Here is a 19,777-nt window from a genome sequence, read left to right as displayed (position 1 = left end):
AGCTGGAAGAAGCAGTTGTATCTTTTGGAATAGAGGAGCTGCCAGATTTCAGTGATGATGACAATAGTAGCGCTGCTAGTACTCTTGGCAGTACAGTCATCTCCCGTTATCCACAGCCAGCCGCCAACGGAAAATAGGCGCGGACAGTGGTACCACATTTGAGAGACAGAAGGAGAGACCATATTTACTTAACTTTCATGACAGTATATTGTTATAATTGTTGTATTTTATTATTAGCTATTATTGTTAATCTCTTACTGTGCCTAATTCATAAAGTAAATTAAACTTTAAAAACAATACAGGTAGGGCTTGGTACCGTTCAGACATCCACTGAGGGTCTTGGAACTTATGCCGCGGATAAGGGGTGGAGGCTACTATAGTTGTTGTTAAAACATTGTTTTTTTGGTGGGGAGGCTGAGGCGGGCGGATCAGCTGAGGTCAGGAGTTCGAGACCAGCCTGGACAACATGGTGGAACCCCGTCTCTACTAAAAATACAAAAATTAGCAGTCCATGGTGGTCTGTAATCTCAGCTAAAAATAAAAAATTAGCCGGGCGTGGTGGCAGGTACCTGTAATCCTAGCTACTTAGGAGGCTGAGGCAGGAGAATTGCTTGAACCTGGGAGGCGGAGGTTGCAGTGAGCCGAGATCACTCCATTGCACTCCAGGCCAGGGCAAAAAGAGTGAAACTCCATCTAAGGAAAAAAAAAAAAAAAGTTGTTTTTTTACTGATACACTTCATTTTCCAGTGAAATTTTCTGAATTTGTTGCCACCTCCTCCCCGCTCAGTTGTCTTTTTTCCAGTAGCTTTGCAAATGAATGATAGCAGAAAGCAGACTTCTTTCTGTGGTGCTTATGTACATCTGTTTTCTTTTTTTTCTTTTTTCTTTTCTTTTTTTTTTTTTGAAACAGGGTCTTGCTCTGTTGCCCAGGCTAGAATATAGTGCCGCAATCATAGATAACCGTAGCCTTGACCTCCTGGGCTCAAGCAATCCTCCCCGCTCAGCTGAGACTACAGGTGTGCCACCACCAAGCCCAGCTGTTTTTAATTTGATTTAATTTTTGGTAGAAGCAGGGTCTTGCTCTGTTGCCCAGGCTGGTCTCAGACTCCTGTGTTCCAGCAGTCCTCCCTCTTTGGCCTCCCAAAGGGGAGGCTCACAGTGTGAGCCACTGCTCTCGGCCATGTGCGTCTGTCTTGGTGAGGTTATGTTGCTGGGAGTTAAGACTTTCCACATCACAACAAACAAACCAAGAGACAGACTCAGGCTGCACAGCTCAGAGCTTGTGAGTTTTCTGCGTTATGACAATGGATGCCCATTTTGAGGTTCTCTAGCGTGGTTTAGTCTTTGGAATGCAATTAAATCCTCTCTTCTTTCTTTTATTTTCTAGGGCTCAAGGGTTCTTGTTGATGCACGAGATAAGCTTGGCATTCCTTGGCAGTATTCTGAAAATGAGAAGCATGGGATGTTCCTGATGGCCTTCGAGAACAAGGCGGGGCTGCCTGTGGAGCCGGCCACCTTCCAGCTGTACGTCCCGGCCCTGAGCGCACTCTGGAGGGATTCTGGCATCAGGGAGGCTTTCAGCCGGAGGAGCGAGTTTCAGCTGGTGAGTGAGTAAGCCTTCTTGCTGGGCACCTGATAGTGTGTTTTTTACACGACTATTTTGGACCGTTAGTTGAATTTCCTTAAAAACTGTGTAACAGTCCAAGCAAGCTCTAAATCACTGTAAGTTGTAATGATCAACAACCAAAACACAGGATAGAGGTAGATGCTATATAAAAGGCTCAAGAGGGGAAGGAGCAAGAGCCACTCAGGCAAGATCAATAGCTTTCTTCTGGGAATACGGAGAGTTCTTAGAATCGTCAGGATTGGCACAACCCGAGGAATTTAGTTTTTTTTAGAGATCTTGTTCATAGTAGGAAATAACATCCCCCACAACAGCTTCCCACTTTGGACCTGTGGGTATGGGCAACTCACGAACGCCTTCAGATCAGCGCCTCGGAAGCAAATCCAACTCCTCCCAGTTGTTCCCTTCAGATTTGTTCCTTTCGTTTTAAGGTCTAAAAACTTCACAAAGCCCAGTTATTTAGATTCATTTGGGGTCTGAATCTATAACCAGAAAATCTGGGGGGTTTTGCCTGTTTGCTTTTTGTTTTTTTCTACTTTTCAACATTAACCGTATATAAAGTAAAATGTACAATTTTTCTGATAACCAGCATAAATGTGCACAGCTGATATTAATACACACCCAGGGTATCCAGAAATGCCTCTGACTCTCACAGCCCTTTGCCCCCTTAGCACCCAGAGTCAAGTTGAAGTCATGAATCCTTTGCCCTTCTTAGGATTTTGCCATAATACCCATTTATTATTTGTAAACACGACAGTCTTGAGTTTTACTGATTCTTAACCTTCATATAAGTCATTTCTTAGTGTATAGTATATATGCTTCTGTGACTTGCCTTTTTCACTCCACATGTTGGAATTTCATCAGGCGAGGCACATAGCAGCAGTTCTTCCCTTTTCACTGCTGTCTGATGCTCCACTGTGGAAAGATACTAGGATCCATTCCTTCTTTCATTGAGGTACTTTTGAACTGTTTTTCATATTTTGCTATTGGAAACATCTTTTTGTTTTTCGAGATGGAGTCTCGTGCTGTTGCCCAGGCTGGAGTGCAGTGGCGCCATCTCAGCTCACTGCAACCTCCACCTCCAGATTCAAGTGATTCTCCCACCTCAGCCTCCCGAGTAGCAGGGACTGTAGGCACCCGCCACCACACCAGCTAATTTTTATATTTTTTAGTAGAGATGGAGTTTTACCATGTTGGCCAGGCTGGTCTCGAACTCCTGGCCTCAGGTGATCTACCTGCCTCGGCCTCCCAAAGTGCTGGGATTTCAGGCGTGAGCCACCATGCCCCACCCTATTCATATCTTTTACCCATCCTTTTCCTGCAGAGTAATTTTTATTTTTCTCATTCATCTGAGAGGTGCTATATAGTCTGCTAATAGTCCCCTCAGTTCAATTTCCTTATATTCTTCTCCCAAGTCCCCCTAATGTTAACATCTTAACCACAATACAACTATTAAAACTAAGAAGTTGACATCGGTATGAAAGCATCAGTTAACTGTAGACCTTGTCTGAATGTGACCCATCTTTCCTCTCGCGCTCCTGTCCGCTGCTTCCTCTCGCGCTCCTGTCTGCTGGGTCCTGGCCTGAAATCCCCCATTGTGTTTAGTCATTGTGTCCCCTTGGTCTCTTGCAGTCCATGATAGCTCCTTGATCTTTCCTTGCCTTTCATGACCTTGACATGTCCAGAGCACTGGCCAGGTATTGTGTAGAATCTTCCTGTTTGGGTTTGTCTGGTATTTTGTCGTCATCAGGATGAGGGGATGCATTTTTTTGGCACAGAAACCGCAGGCGTGCCGTTGAGCCCTGCTCAGATCATCTGATCGGGAAGTGCGTGATATTGTCCAGTGGCTGGTGCTGCAAGCCTGGGTTGCTTGGTTGAGGCTCTGTTGGCCACCTTTCTCCACTGGGAAGTCAGTATTTTCTCTGTGTTGTTAACACATATCTTAGGGAGATACATTGAAACCCTGCAAATAGCCTGTTTCTCCTCAGGCTTTTGCCTGTAAATGTTAATGTCCTCCAGGGCATCTTAAGGATGACATTTTTACTAGCCCCTTTCCATCTGCACATTCCTTCTCAAGTTAACTTTAACAATTAAGGTAAAAGAATCAAAAGAAAGTGGAAGATGTGGTTGCGGTAGAAAGGAAATTTTAATCTCCTAAAGAGCAGGGCTGGAAGAAACAATTGGGAAATACATGTCAGTATCTCAATGTGAAATTGAGGTTTACACCTTTTCCCCATACACTCACACAGTCTGGGAAAGAAGATTCTCATTCATTTAGAACTTGGATGGAAATTGAGGATTTTCCAAAGAAGGAAACAGAAGTGTCCGGGGCTGATCATACTGAGTGAGGCTTCTGTCTAGGATTCGGCATGGTGCAGCAGCTTTGACAGGCTTCTGTCTTTGCCCTGTTCCGTCAGTGCAGGGTGTCAGTGCTGGAAGGGACCTCCCAATTTAGGAAGTCAAGCCCTTGTATTGTCACGACGTGGAAGTAAGCCCGTACCAGTCATGGTGTGCCTGAGGCCACATCATCTTGGTAATCACTGTGAGAAATTTGGGCCTCAAAGCCCAGTCTGCTTGTTTCTCCCCTTCTTCACTCATTCATTCATTCATTCTGCATTCATGGATCACCTACTGTGTGAGACCCAGTGCTACATGCTGGGGATATAGCAGTGAAGATGACCAAACACGAGCCTGTCTCCAGCCAGTGAGCTTTTAATCTAGACGTGCGCTTGGCGGGTGATTAGGGTAAGGTGGCCACAGGTGGGTCAGTAGTTATCCCTTTGGTTTGATCTTATGCTTCAGACCATGAGACTTTGTGAAGATACAGAAAATATACTGTTGTAGTCAGTAATGCATTTGTAAAGTCTGTAATAACCAGATGCAGAGATGATGATGTGGAATTCTTGTTTATTGGGTGGTGGGTGCATGACTGTTATTCCTATACTTTATACATTTGCCCTTCTTTTTATTCTTCAAAAAAAATGATGGAGCATTTTATTAAAATAGCTAGATAGTAGGACCCTAATAGTCGTTGTTGTCAAAATACACAATTACAGCAAAACTGAAAGAACATACCCATCTGAATTCACCGTTACCAGGGCTCCCTCCCCCACCCCTGCAGTAGACCTTTGTTTCTCTTCCAATCTTTTCCTGAGTGTCAAAGCTTTTCTAGGGCCATGCTTCATCACCTTGTTTTTTGCTTTTCTTTCTTCCCCAGCTGACAGCATTTGACAGTCCCTGTGAAGAGCTGCAGCTGCTTTGAGAATTGCTGTCAGCCAGGTACTAGGCGCCTCCCTGTTCCCTCTGCCATCTTGCTTTTTCCTGCCATTCCAGTCAGAGATAGAAACAAAAAGAGGAGGAAAAAAGGCTGTGTCTGGTGATTACCTTGTGACGGCCCTTTCTCCTCTGAGAGGAGCAGGGTGGGCCAGGGTGGGGGATGGAAATCTTCCCTTTCCATAGGGGAGGCAGCCTGGCCGCCTTGCCCACTGGCCCCTTGCCATGCATGGCCATTGCTGTCCACTGCTGGTCACAGACAGCAGACACCCCATGAGCATCACTTCTGTGGCTCAGTTAAAAGGAAGATAATCTCGCCATGTTAGACCTTATCTTCCAAAACACAGTTAAGTAAGACAGAGCAGGATGCTCAACAGAAAGACTTTGGTCATCGGTATAACTAATATAAATATTATCTTCTTGTCTGTCCTCTTTTTTAATAAAATAAAATTTAGCATTTTTAAATATAGCTTGCTCATTAACTAATGTGCTTATAATATAGTATGTGGATGATATTGCCTACATACTACAAATGTGGATGAATTATCTACTTTTGAGTATACCATTTATTTCTTTACCATTTTTTTTTTTTTTAAAGAGACAGTCTTGCTCTGTCTTCCAGGCTGGAGTACACTAGTGTGGTCATAGCTCACTGCAACCTGGATCTCCTGGGCTCAGGCAAACCACCCACCTCAGCCTACTGAGTAGTTGGGATCACAGGCATGTGCCACCACACCTGGCTAATTTTTACTTTTTCTTTTTCATAGCATTGAGATCTTACTATGTTGCCCAGGCTAGTCTCAAACTCCTGGGCTCTAGCAATCCTCCTGCCTTGGGCTTCCAAAGTGCTGGGATTACAGGTGCATGCCACCAGGCCCAGCCTTGGTGTACCTTTGAATTTTACGATCCAGTTAATTAGAATGGTATGATATAGATATATCAGTGTCTTTGGTGTGTGGCTCCTGACCTGAATGTGACCTGGATTTGTATGTCATAGTCCTCCTTCTGTGCCATGGAAGGGTATTCTTTCAGTGAGTCCTTTCTGTGTGCCAGGCCCTGTGCTGAAGTCAGGTCTCATTTCCTCACATAGCCGGTAGGACAGACAGACATGCAAGCAAATAATTGTTATAAATGTGGTAAGAAATATAATTGAGGTTAGACAAGGTGTTGCGTGCCTGTAGTTCCAGCTATTCGGTGGCTGAGGTAGGAGGTTCACTTGAGCCCAGGAGTTCAAGGCTACAGTGAGCTGAGATCGCGCCACTGCACTGATTGCAGCCTGGGCAACAAAGCGAGACCCTGTCTCAAAAAATATGTAATTGAAAAATAATCAGGCTATGTTAAGCATAAAGGAAAAAAGCAGACAATTCTATTCGGCAGGAGGAGGTCAGAGGTGCTTTGGAGGAGACTTTTCTAAAGGCAGGTAGAATGACCCAGGAGACAGTGAGGAGTGAGGTGGCAGAGAGAGCAGACACAGGCAGGGACTGGGAAAGCAGCCGGCAGGGCAGAAGCTTGCTCAGCCAGGGGCTGCCCTGCAGAGTTGAGCAGGCTTTAGGCAAGAAGAGTATGCATGCATGTGGATGCAAGCACAGAAATCCCAGCTCAAACTGGCTTAACCAAAGGCGCTTTGTGAGCCAAAAACTGACACAGGCGGTAACTTTATGTGCACTGTGAGCTATTTCTCTGCCCTTTCCTGGGCTTCTCTGTGCTGGTTCCTCTTTGGCCTGGCTTCCTCTGTGGCTGCAAAATGATGGCAGCAGAATGAGACCTCCCGCACACACATCACCACCAGGAGCAAGGAGGGGACCTGGCACGTGGCCAGGGAGATGCTGTGCGTGGTTGGTTTTGGCATGGATGAACTCTGGATCCCTGTCCTCACCACTGGAGAAGTAGGGGCTGCCTAACTGGAGCAGTGGGTGGGATGTTGCCACCCGGTCTGTGTGCTGTAAGGTGGGTGCAGGCAGGTCTCAGAGGTCACAGTGTTCTCTGCGGCCACATGTACCAAGCAGTTTGAACTCACCTATGGGGATTGAGGCACCACTGAGGTGTCAGAGCAGTAAATCACAGATCTGAGTTGTTGTTTTTCCAGAAATCACTGTGACTCACGTGAAAGATGCCTGAAGGGGTCGGGGCACGATGGCTTACGCCTGTACTTTGGGAGCACTTTGGGAGGCCAAGGCAGGTGGATCACTTGAGGTCAGTTCAAGACCACCCTAGCCAACATGGCAAAACCCCGCCTCTACTAAAAATACAAAAATTAGCCATGCATGGTGGTGGGGCGCCTGTAATCCCAGCTACTCTGGAGGCTGAGGCAGGAGAATCACTTGAGCCCAGGGGTGGAGGTTGCAGTGAGCAGAGATCACGCCACTGCACTCCAGCCTGTGCAACGTGTGTGTGCAACAAGACCCTGTCAAAAAACACAAAAAGGGGAGGTAAGATGGGGCAAGGCCGGCTGAGCTCTCCTGGGCTCCATAGAGAGGCAGTGTGGTCATAGCAGGGCAGAGGTAGTCTTGGTCCTTACCCTCATGTCCTACTGTTCATCACCCCATCTGCTTCTTGCCTGGCTGCACAGCTCTTTGCTTCCTACCTAGTTAATATCCTCACTATCTAACTTTCCTCCAAACATGGCCTGTGAGCAGGACAGTAGCATCTTTAGGTACAGAATTGCCTGAATAAGTGGAACTACTTATTGTTTTTCGTGACTTACTTTTGAAATTGTGGCCAGTCAATTACATGTAGTAACTAAGTTGTGAATATAAGTTGTGTCTTTTCTTGCTCGGTCCAGAGTGTGCGCTCCTGTCCTCAGCTGCATATGAGCCAGAGGAGGGTGGGGAGGGAGAGCTCCCCTTCTTCTTTTAGAGTGACTTCCTAGACGTGCCGTCCAACACATCCTCAGAAGTCTCCTGAACAGGAACACAGTTACCTGGCCACAGCGACAAGGCAGGCTGTGCGGCGTGGACTCACAGCCAGCAAACTGTCCCGGGGAGGAGCTGTTGAGCAGCCTGGGGGAGCCTGGATGGATCCATGGTGTGGCCATGGGAGCAGCTTCCACATATTCTTGCCTCTCTGGTTTTGCTGGCATTTGTGTTTTTTTTGGAGACAGTCTCGCCCTGTTGCCCAGGCTGGAGTGCAGTGGCACAATCTCAGCTCACTGCAACCTCTGCCTCCTGGGTTCAAGCGATTCTCCCTCAGCCTCCCCCGAGCAGCTGGGATTACAGGCACCTGCCACCATGCCCGGCTAATTTTTTGTATTTTTAGTAGAGATAGGGTTTCGCTACATTGGCCATGCTGGTCTCGAACTCTTGACCTCAGGTGATCCTCCCACCTCGGCCTCCAAAGCTCTGGGATTCCAGGCGTGAGCCATGGTGCCCAGCCCTGGCATTTGTTTTCTCTCTGCCGTGGTAACAGAGTTGAGAAGATGACCACAAATCTGGACTACATTTTCTGCCTTCTTGTGGTTTAGCATAGCCGTGGGACTGAGTGCTGGGCCTTGCTCTAGGGGCGAAATGACCCAGCCTCTCCCCCTTCCCGATGCCTGGCCAGTGTCAAGAATCTGAGCAGTCAGCGTGGACCCACAACGGAAGCGGCCTTCAGCCTGTCTTGTTTAAGCCTCTGTGTCTTGGCTTTAGCTCTCACCAACGTAGCTTCCCAGAGTGGCATTTCCCGGAAAGCTCAGAAGACGGTGGGTGCCTGGGGGAAGGGAGAAGAGTGTTGTAGCTGGAAGAATGGCAAGCGCAGAGGCCCCTAGGCGGGAGCAGGCTTCGTGCTCCAGAGTGCAGCAGGGAGGCTGACGGGAGGTGGGCCAGAGCGGTGGGTGACAGGCGACAGCTCATGGTGCCTGTGGAGGGGCGCCTGAGGGCTGCCGGAAGGACTTAGGAATTGGCCAGAGGCGTGCTGTGGTTTGCCTTACACTTAAGTAGGATTGCGTTGGCAGCCATGTTGATAATAAAAGTGAGGGTCCCATGGAGGCTCTTGAAGTAATGTAGGTGACGGTGATGGAGGTGGTGATCTGCGGTCAGTTTCCAGACACCCTAAAACCGGGAGGGATTCACAGGCCACCTCGCCTATTGCTTACACAGCTTCAGGATTGCTGGTGTGTCCACCCTGAGGAAGAGCGAGCCCCAGGGTTGTTGTGTTCTGTCTGTGGATTTGGGGTGCTTACTGGGGAGCCCATCGCTTGTCTTTGTGAGTACGCCCAGGCTGCCTCTGTGTGTTTGGACCCTGCCCCTGGAGGGCAGAGCAGACAGAGCTGAACCCCATGTTCATGGTGTCACTCACAGTGGCATCTGGTGTCTTCCTTGCCGGGGGCTTTGCTCTCTGCCAGGAGACATGTTTCAGACCCAGAGTCCCCAGTCTCCCCATGAAGGCCATCACCCATCGTTCCTTCAGGTCTCGAGATGGGCATGGTGGGTTGGGGATGCCCAGAGTCGCCATCTTGAATGGGGCAGGGAGAGGTTATAGCAGCTCAGAGACACCTGCCCCAGGGACAGCATCAGTCCCGGTCTGTGCTGGTCAGGGACTAGCTGATTTCTCAAGCTTTCAATTAGCGTTTAATTAGTGAAAACTAAAGTCAGCAAATCGCACCAGCCCCTACCAGGTGCATGAGAGGATTTTCCCCATACCTCAGCTGTATGGCTTTAGACTTCTATATGCTTAGTCTTCCATAGATAGACAGACAGACAGAGATATATTATGTTTATACGTTTAGTTTTCTGTAAGTTTTGCCAGCTTGGTAAGTCGAACTTTTCATAATCATTGGTTCTTTTCATATGTTTATTGGCCATTTACATTTATTCTCTTCTTAGTTGGCTATTGACATTCTTTGCTGCTTTATTTTTCTTTGGGAATAAGCATCTTTTGATTCATACCAGTCTATTGCCAGGCGCCCGTTTTTTCCAACTCCCTTTTCTTTTTTTCAGTTTTTCATTTTGAACTAATTACAGATTCACAGGAAGTTACACAGATAGTCCTTGTGTGTGTCATCTGGTCTCCCCCCAATGATGACATCTTACAGGATTATAGCATGGGATGAACACCAGGAGACTGGCATTGGTGAGCGTGTGCATGTAGTTCTGTGTCACTTTATTACATGTGTAACACCACAGTTGAAATACAGAACCATCTCCCACCACGGCCTCCCTCATGCTGCCCCTTTCCAGTGTACCTTCTTTTTAAACGGAATCTCGCTCTGTCACCCAGGCTGGAGTGCAGTGGTGCGATCTCAGCTCACTGCAACCTTCACCTCCTGGGTTCAAGCGATTCTCCTGCCTCAGCTTCCCGAGTAGCTGGGATTACAGGCATCCGCCACCACACCTGACTAATTTTTTTAATTTATTTTTTTATTTTTTGTATTTTTAGTAGAGATATGGTTTCGCCATGTTGGCCAGGCTGGTCTTGAACTCCTGAACTCAGGTGATCCACCCACCTCAGTCTCCCAAAGTGCTGGGATTACAGGCATGAGCCATTGTACTTCTTTATTTCTGATAGTATTCCCTAGTATGGAGGTACCACAGCTTGTTTATCTGAAAAATGTGTGTGTATATGCACATGTACAATACACTTACACATGAAGAAAAATGTGTGTGTATATGCACATGTACAATACACTTACACATGAAGAAAAATGTGTGTGTATATGCACATGTACAATACACTTACACATGAAGACCGCATCAGTTTTCAGCTCATGGGATAAGTCACAATGTCAGAAATAAGTGAATAATTTCTAGAGAAAATAGAGTTATTTCAGATATTAAACCATCAGAATTTACTTTCTTAGTTTTGGTTTGGTACTGTGTATATGTATGACTGTTTTTAACCTTTCACACTAAATTAACTTCCATAGTGTGATTCAGAGCTTTCTTAACTGTTACAGTCAGAAGGACCTGAGAAATTCCCCTACCAAATCCTATTTGATATTGACACCGTTTGAGGTCTGAGACTTGAAGAAATTTGCCTGACGTGACAAAGCTAATGAATGACCCAGACAGGCGTGAGAAGAATTTAGAGTAGCCTGGGTAGTCTCATGCTTATTTGGGTGCTGATCCCAGCTCTGGAGCGGGTGGGACACTTGCTTTTCCTCTGGGGTGGCTCTTGCCTGAGGATACAGAAGCAGGAAGCTGAGGTATTTGCTATTCTTGGATCCTGCACTGGTGAGAAACTTAATGTGTTTCTGCCTGTGATGTTGGCCTTTGCCCTTCATTTCATTAATCATGAAGAGTATTATATACATATAAACCTCTAAAAATCTACTCCTCTAGGGGAAAAAAATGAAGTGTTAAGTATTTTAACATAGATCCTTAAGCCAGTACATAGTGGCCCAGGGTAAAAATGTGTGATGTAATAGAGTTAATAATGAAATACTTTATGTGACAGCAAGACCAGAAACCCTAAAGGAAAATAATGATGGATTTGATTGCATAAACGTTTTTAACATTTGTATGGCAAAAGTCAACATAAATTAAGAGTCAAATGACAAATTTGGGGAAAATTGCAACCTATAACAAAGGTGTTTTCTGTATGCTAAAGGAGTGAGAGGGTGCTTGCGAATCAGTACACAAGGGATGCATCCCCAGGAGAAAGCGGAGGAAAGAAGGAAGAGGGTCATCATCCATGCCACTCATTGTGGAAACATAAATTAAAGTCATGCTGAAATAGCTTTGTCAGCTAGGTTGGGAGTGATTTTAAAGAATAATGCTTTGGGCTGATTGGGTCTCAGGAAGTAGGTACTATCATACATAAAAGGTAGGAGTATACAGTGAGGAAGTTCCACAGTTTGTGTCAAAACATAAAGTGTTATTCTATTCTTTGGCAGTAATTCATCGTCCCAGGAATTTATCCTAATATAGTAATTGTAAGATTTCCAGCTTGGCTGGGCATGGTGGCTGATACTTGTAATCCCAGCCCTTTGGTAGGTGAGGCAGGCATATTGCTTGAGTCCAGAGTTCAAGACCAGCCTGGGCAACGGGGCAAAACCCCTTCTCTCCCAAAAATACAAAAAGATTATCCAGGTGTGGTGGCATGTGACTATAGTTCCAACTACTCGGGAAGCCGAGGTGGGAGGATCCCACGAGCCTGGGAGGTTGAGGCTGCAGTGAGCCATGATCACACCATTGCACCTCAGCCTCAGTGACAAAGCAAGACTCTGTGTCAAAATAAAATCATAAAATAAATGTTAAATTTTAAATTAAAATGAGATAAAAATGATTTCCAGCTTCTAGTTATAGTGGACTAGTTATCTAAAGACCTGCTGAAAATAATTTAAAATGCTAGATAAAATGTTAAAAATAAATTTATTAGGCCAGGCATGGTGGCTTACGCCTGTAATCCCAGCACTTTGGGAGACTGAGGAAGGTGGATCACTTGAAGTCAGGAGTTTGAGACCAGCCTGGCCAATGTGGTGAAACCCTGTCTCTACTAAAAATACAAAAATAAGCCGGACATGGTGGTGGGTGCCTGTAATCCCACCTACTCGGGAGGCTGAGGCAAGAGAATCGCTTGAATCCAGGAGGCGGGGGTTGCAGTGAGCTGAGATTGCCCCACTGCACTCCAGCCTGGGGGACAGAGCAATACTTCATCTCAAAAATAAATAAATAAATAAATAAATAAATAAATAAATAAATAAATAAATAAATGTGTTACAGCCTCTAAGCACTGACAGGATTGTAAAGCACCACCAGGCGAAACCCTACAAGAGCCTGGTGGGAGAAGCAGAGCCTGAGCTGCAGTTTCTGACAGATCTTTTGGGGGTCCCAAAGTGGAGGTGGAAAAGAAGTTGGGGGATCTGATAGGAGACTGCCATGTAATGAATGGGGACCTCAGAGGGTGAGGATGAATGGAAAGGATATGCACAAAGAGGGGACAGCAGAGAAGCAGGGTAGGGAGAGGGGGGAGACAAACTAAATCCCACCCATGGGCCAGCTCCCCGGGAGACCTGTCACCCACATACCTAGCACCATGGCAGTCCAGGCAACCCCTGTGCGATGGATCCAGTTTAAAGTGACACCAAACAGATAACATACCCAAGTGCCTGGTAGAAGCCAACTTTCTCTGGAAAGACACTTTAACCCTAAACCATGGAGATTCCCCACAGATGGTTTCTTAGGGGCAGGGGCATCACAGAGACAGCCAGACTCCCAGGTACACAACACAGTGCCTGGAACCAGAGGCTGCAGCAGACGGTGGGGTCAGACCCACATGCTTCAGATATTGGACTCCAACACCGGTCTTTAAACAGCTGCCCTAACTTGTTTAAAGATAAAAGTTAGAAAACTGGACACTATTTAAAGTGACATGGCATATGTTTAAAAGAACAAACTAGAAATTCTAGAATTGAACATTTAAAACTAAAAAACTCAATGGCTATGTTAGGCAACAAAGTATTAGTAAACTAGAAGAAATAATGGAAGAGAGTATCAAGAATGTAGAGCTGAGAGACAAAAAGTGAGAATATAAAAGGTCAGGAGGAAGGAGGATGGGGTCAGAAGGTGTAATGCACGTTTAACACTGAGTCACAGGAAGAAAAGTTGGGGCAGCACCATGTTTGAAGTGATGGTGGCTGGTAAATCATATCAAACAGTCAAGAAACCCAGTGAATCCCAAGCAAGATTAAAAAAAAAACCAAAACACTATAGACATAATAAAACTGCAGAAAACCAAACACAAAGAGGAAAATCTTAAAAGCAGCTACAGAAAAAGGTAGACGTGAACTTTCAAGGAGCGACAGTTTGACAGCTTTCTTCCCAAAAGCTACAGCAGGCGCCAGAAAGAGTGGAATGATATCTCGAGGTGGTGTCTACAAGAGAGCTTAACTCTCAATCTAATTGAGTTTTGTAAAATAGAAGGCAGAACAGAGACATTTCCAAACACAGAGAGTTGATGGGTAGCAAATCCTCCCAACAGGAATCATAGGAACTACACTTGAAACAGGAAGAAAGTGATTTCTGATGGAAGGTTTGAAACGTGTAAGAAATAATGTGAAGACTAACATCTCTTTTTTCTTTTGTTTTCACTTTTGGTGTCAAAGCTAAGAATTTGTTGCCAAATCCAAGGTTATTAAGATTTACACCTACATTTTCTTTTTATGTTTAAGTTATTTTCTATTTAGGTTTTTGGTAAATTTTGAGTTAATTTTTGTATATGGTTTGAGGTGGGGGTCCAAATCCATTCTTCTACATGTGAACACTCAGTTGTTCTAGCACAATTTGTTAAATGTCTCCTCTTTCCCCATTTAATGGCATTCTTGTTGAAAATCAATTGGCCATAGATATTTGGGTTTATTTCTAGACTCCAAATTCTATTCTCTCAATCTATACATCTATGCTTATGCCAGGAACACACCACTTTGATTACGGTAGCTTTGTAGTAAGTTTTCAAAGTGGGAACTGTGAGTCTTCGAGCCTTGTTTTCTTTTCCTCATTTTGGTTTTGATTTGCGTTCCCTTGAGGAGTAATGATGTCAAGTTGTAGTTGTTATTGATGAAGAATAACATGGACTTGCTCTATCGCAGAGATTAGCAAACTTTGGCCTGCAAGCTAAATTTCACGTAGCTTATTTTTGTATGCCCACCGATGAAATAAGATTGTTTTTTACATTTTTCAAGGCTTGAGAAAAAAGAATATGCAGCAAAGACAGCTACATATCTTTAGACCTACAAAGCCTGAAATATTTACCATTTGGCTGTTTACTGGAAAAGTTTGCTAGCCCTTTCTCTAATTATCAGATATTAAGATTTATCTTTTTAAAAACTTCAATACAGTGGAGGTGTTGGTGCAGAATTAGATAAGTAGAGTAGTCAAACCACATAAAGAACAATGAAATTGGACCCTACACACACACACACACACACACACACACACACACTTTGAAATGGATTAGAGACCAAATTTGAAAGGCAAAACCATGTATTTAACGTGTGCGTGTGTGTGTGTGTGTGTATATACACATATATATGAGAGAATCTTCATGATCTTGATGTAGGAGAGAATTTCTTAAAGAACTAAAAGTACAAATCCAAGAGGAAAAGATTAATAATTTGACTCCCATAAAATTAAGAACTTCTGTATATCCAAAGATAGCACCAGCTGTGACAGTGAAGTCATTTGCTATCTGTAACCTACAAAGGTGTGAGTATCCAGAAATAGGCAATTCAGTATGAGTTATGGCTTTCAATAGGCACTTCTGAGAAGAGGAGATGATATTATGGTATACTCACAGATTTGCAAAAATTAAAACGTGACAATTCCAAGAATTGACAAGGATGTGGAATGACAGGAACTCTCATACACTGCAGTGCCGGTGGGAACACAAGTTGGTTTCTCTAGTTTGGAAAGCAGATGGGTATGATTTACTAAAGTTAAGATATGTGTTTCCAGTGGCTCAGTAATCCCAATCCTAGGTATGAAAAGCCATGTATGTAAATGTTCATAGCATTATATATAATTGAAAAAATCCAAATGTTCCTCAACAGTAAAATGGGTGAGTAAATTGTTTTTTTTAATTTCTGAATGCTGCAGGAAAAATGAGCAGAGGACAGCTCTCAGCAATATGATCAGTCTCACAAACATTATGATGTTGGCCCAAAGATACCAGACACAAAAGAGTACATATAGTGTGTTTACATTCATACATAAGCACATATATAGTGTGATTACATTGAGAATTCAACCACATTGTTGAAGAGTGCATACACAGGAGATAAAACTACTGGGAAGGATACCAGCATCAAGACGGTGGTTGCTTCTAGAAGACAGAGCGAGTGTTTTGATAAGGGCACTTCTGAGGTGCTGGTTGCAGTCCATTTGTTGACCTTAGTGATTGCTATTTTATCGGTTAGTGCATGTATCTTTTATGCATTTTTCCTATATTGTGTTATAATTTACAATAATAATTTTAAAAAGGAAAATCAGATCAATATGCAAAGATTATTTGCAAGGATGTTTATTGTATTGCTTATAAAAACAAAAAGGAAACAACCTAATTATTCACCAGTAGGGGTTGGTTGACTAAACTGGAATACTGACCATGTGATAGAATATCGTCCAGCGGTTAGAAAAGCTGAGAGAGAACTCTATATATTGACATGGAAAGAAGTCCCTGACGCATCAAGTGAAAAAGTGAGTTAAGTAGCAAAATATATATCATGTTTCTGTTTAGAAAGGAAAACAGGCTTATATATATATACAGAAATGTGTAAAAAACTAGTACTTGGTGTAAGTACATCCACTGAGCTACCTCAGTTGTTCTATTTTTCTTGTTTTTATATATGTTTATGAAGAGATTCACTTTCTAAATTATTTTTATTTTTAACTGTGGCCAAAACATGTATTATCGGCCAAGCATGCTGGCTCACTCCTGTAATCCCAGCACTTTGGGAGGCTGAGGTGGGCAGATCACATGAGGCCAGGAGTTTGAGACTAGCCTGGCCAACACAGCAGAACCCCATCTCTACTAAAAATATAAAAATTATCCAGGCGTGGTGGTACATGTCTGTAATCCAGCCACTCAGGAGGCTGCGGCATGAGAATCACTTGAACCCCGGAGGCTGAAGTTGTAGTGAGCCAAGATCAGACCAGTGCACTCCAACCTGGGTGACAGAGCAAGACTCTGTCTTAAAAAAGTTAAAAAGTTTTTAAAAATGAAGTGTTTTTATAATCAGAAAAGGCCATGAGAACAATTTTAGAGTGAATTATAAAAATTACTGTGACAGGAATTTTTTTTTTTTTTTTTTTTGAGAGTCTCACTCTGTCTCCCAGGCTGGAGTGTAGTAGCGTGATCATAGCTCACTGTAGCCTTGAACTCCCAGGTTCAAGCAATTCTCCCACTTCAGTCTCTCGAGTAACTAGAACTACCAGTGTGCACCACCACACCCAACTTATTTAATTTATTTATTTATGAGACAGGGTCTGGCTCTGTCACCCAAGCTGGATTATAGTGGCGCAATCTTGTTTCACTGCAACCTCTGCCTCCTGGGCTCAAGCATTCCTCACCTCAGCCTCCTGAGTAGCTGGGGGACTACAGGCATGCCACCACATCAGGCTTTCTAATTTTTTGTAGAGAAACAGCCATGTTGCCCAGGCTGGGATCAAACTCCTGGGCTCAAGTGATTGAATCGCCTTGGCCTCCCAGAATGCTAGTATTACAGGCAGGAGCTACCACGCCCAGCCTCAGCTAATTTAATTTTATTTTTTGTAGAGATAGTCTCACTGTGAAGCAGTCTTCTTGTCTCGGCCTCCCATAAAGTTTATGTATTATTCCTGAAAGAAGGCTTACAGTTGAAATAATTCTGGTTAAATATAACGTACCCTTAATCTGAAAGTTTCAAAGGGTGGTAGTATCAACCCCATTCCCCATCCACTTTTACCAGATTTCAACAAATTTAATCAGCTTCCACAAGAACTGAGTAAAGCCCAGGGAATGAGAAGAGCCCTGGACTCTCACCATTTTCGCTACATATTATTGAAGCTTCAGTCCTTAGCTATCAAGGAAGGCGGTATTAATACCTTCCTTTTAGACTGACTCTGAGAGATGTGAAAACATCTAGCACCATGCTTAGCAAGTAGTATTTGTTTACCTACCTGGCTCTCTGATTTCGAATTTCTTTTGTGCTCAGCAGTGGGCTATGAGCTATAGGAGGAACGATTTTCTTCCATTCATCTCCCTGAGAGCCAGGGGTCTGAACTCCTGAAGTAGGGGCCTGTATTACCCAACTTGTGGAGAGATGATCACAATTTAGCCTCCAGCTCTATGTAAGTAGGGAGCTGTTGGTGTCAGTGTCATGGAAGAAATCAGACTTTAACTTGGGTGGTTTTGAATGAAAGATGAAATTCTCAAAAGAGATAGGAGGGAGGTGGCACAGATGGGCTGATGCAATCCATAAGTGGTGATCGGAGACTCAGAAGCCAGCCTGCTCTTGTGAAAAAGCAAGGCCTGCCCTATTCTGGCTGTTCTTAGGAGAGGTTTTGTGAGAATTTTGCGTTTAAGCCAAATGAAATGCTTGATTTATTAACTTGTTATGACTTTTTTCTTTTCTCTTTTTTCTTTTTGAAAAAATTGTGGCGAAATATGCTTTTTTTTAAGTCTCTTCTCACTAAACCTTCTAGCAGACCAGTATTAACAACTGGACACGTGTATCCCAGCGAGTCTTTGGAAAAGCTCGGGCTAAGGCGGCATAGTGTAGCTTGTGTTTGAGCATTTCCTTGGAGACATTCCTGTGATGTGAGTGCAGTTGTGATTTGCTGTTTGGTAAATAAGAGATTGAACGGCCCTCCTCTTCTGAATCTGGAAGACATCTTTGCTGGGATCACCAGGGACACCTCACAAGTTTTAGTTGATCTTTTTAAAATTTCCTTGCTTATGAGTTCAAGGTTTAGAAATAAATCTGAGTTTATTTATGAGCCTTTCACATCTGAGTGGGCAGATTCCCCAGGAGTAGTATTTTCATCATGTTTTCTGTCTTAGCTGGAGCTGCCATAACAGTTCCACACACTGTATGGCTTGAAAACAGACATTTATTTTTCACAGTTCAGAGGCTGGGAACCCAAGATCAAGGTGCTGGCCGGTGGGGTTCCTGGTGAGGGCTCTCTTCCTGACTTGCAGACGGCCACCTTCCTGCTGCTTCCTCACGTGGTGGAGAGAGAAGCTCTGATGTCTCTCCGTCTTCTTATAAGGGCACTAATCACGTCATGCTCCCACCTATGACTTCTTCTAACCCTAATCACCTCCCACAGACCCCACCTCCAGATACCATCCCACTGGGGATTAGGGATAGGAATTTGGGGAGGCACAGCCATTCCATTCATAACAGTGTTGTGATATTGTGAAGTATACATTTGGTCTTCCTTTCCATTTCCAAACATATAGCTTTGCCCTTTCAGGCATCTGGTATAATTGAACTAAGAGACAATATCATCTCTTGTTTTGAAGCTGCTTTCGAGGTATTAATATACCATTGGATTTCTGTCATATGGCCCATTTATTCATTCCGTTACCCTCTGCTAATAGTCCTCCTTTTCTTCATTTACACCCAAGCGTCCACGTTTGAAAGGAGCATTAGGTTCACTCACTGTGCTGGTCTGGATTGCAGGCAGCAATAACCTAGCCAGTGTCTCCCCTCAGTCCACTCCCATTCAGATAGGGTAGGGCTATACAGGTGCAGGACTAGGGGGCTGTATTTACCACCAGGAAGTATAGCTGCAGTCACCGTGAACCCCAGTTCTCCCAGATGGGGTAAAGGCACAACCCACCCCCATCAGGTCCTTGGAATTCCAGTGTAAGGTTTATTATTATTTTATTATTGAGACAGAGTCTCTGTCACCCAGGCTGAAGCACAGCTGCACGATCACAGCTCACTGCAGGCTTGAACTTTCAGGTTCAAGTGATCCTCCCACCTCAGCCTCCCAAAGTCCCTGGATTACAGGCATGAGCCACCTCTCCTGGCCCCGACGTAAGGTTTAAAAACAGTACAGTTTCTTGCTTAGGAACCAGCTCTGCTTCCAGCACTGGGGTTGCAAGACCTGGTCCTAGGATCACTGCACCAAGTGGGAGCAGGGTGGCCAAGCTGAGGTGATGCAAGGAAGGAAGAAAAAAATGTAATCCTCATGCCAGCCTGCTCCTCTCTGAGCGAGAATTGTGTGGTCACACCAGCCTCCTTCCCAGCCCCTCTTTCCCTGATCCACAAAACAGGAACATCGAGTGGGGACATCCTTTAGCCATTGAATGTGGGCCAGCCCTTCATGCTTTCATCGCCCCTGTCTTAGCCAGGGTTTTAACTGCCCGTTCCGCTGCTCTGTCGGACTCACTCCGAGGAGGATGCCTCTCTGCCCGTTGTTGGACACCGTGGGATGTACAGTGTGTCCCCTGGTCTGAGGAAATGACGGTCGGTGT

General features: G+C 44.5%; 1 protein-coding gene across 1 annotated transcript in view; it reads left to right on the top strand.

Annotated features, from left to right (window-relative positions):
• The window catches only part of GNA12 (G protein subunit alpha 12), a 115,737-nt gene that overhangs the window by 48,139 nt on the left and 47,821 nt on the right, over nt 1-19,777 (top strand). The window contains exon 2 of the mRNA XM_004045037.5: nt 1,388-1,603. Within this exon, the coding sequence (XP_004045085.1) occupies nt 1,388-1,603 (216 nt within the window). The remainder of the gene's footprint in view (nt 1-1,387; nt 1,604-19,777) is intronic.

This window comes from Gorilla gorilla, chromosome 6 (assembly GCF_029281585.2).
Source record: "Gorilla gorilla gorilla isolate KB3781 chromosome 6, NHGRI_mGorGor1-v2.1_pri, whole genome shotgun sequence".
Taxonomy (NCBI): Eukaryota; Metazoa; Chordata; class Mammalia; order Primates; family Hominidae; genus Gorilla; species Gorilla gorilla.
Note: the sequence above shows the minus strand (reverse complement) of the source record. Positions and strands in the feature narration are given on the sequence as shown.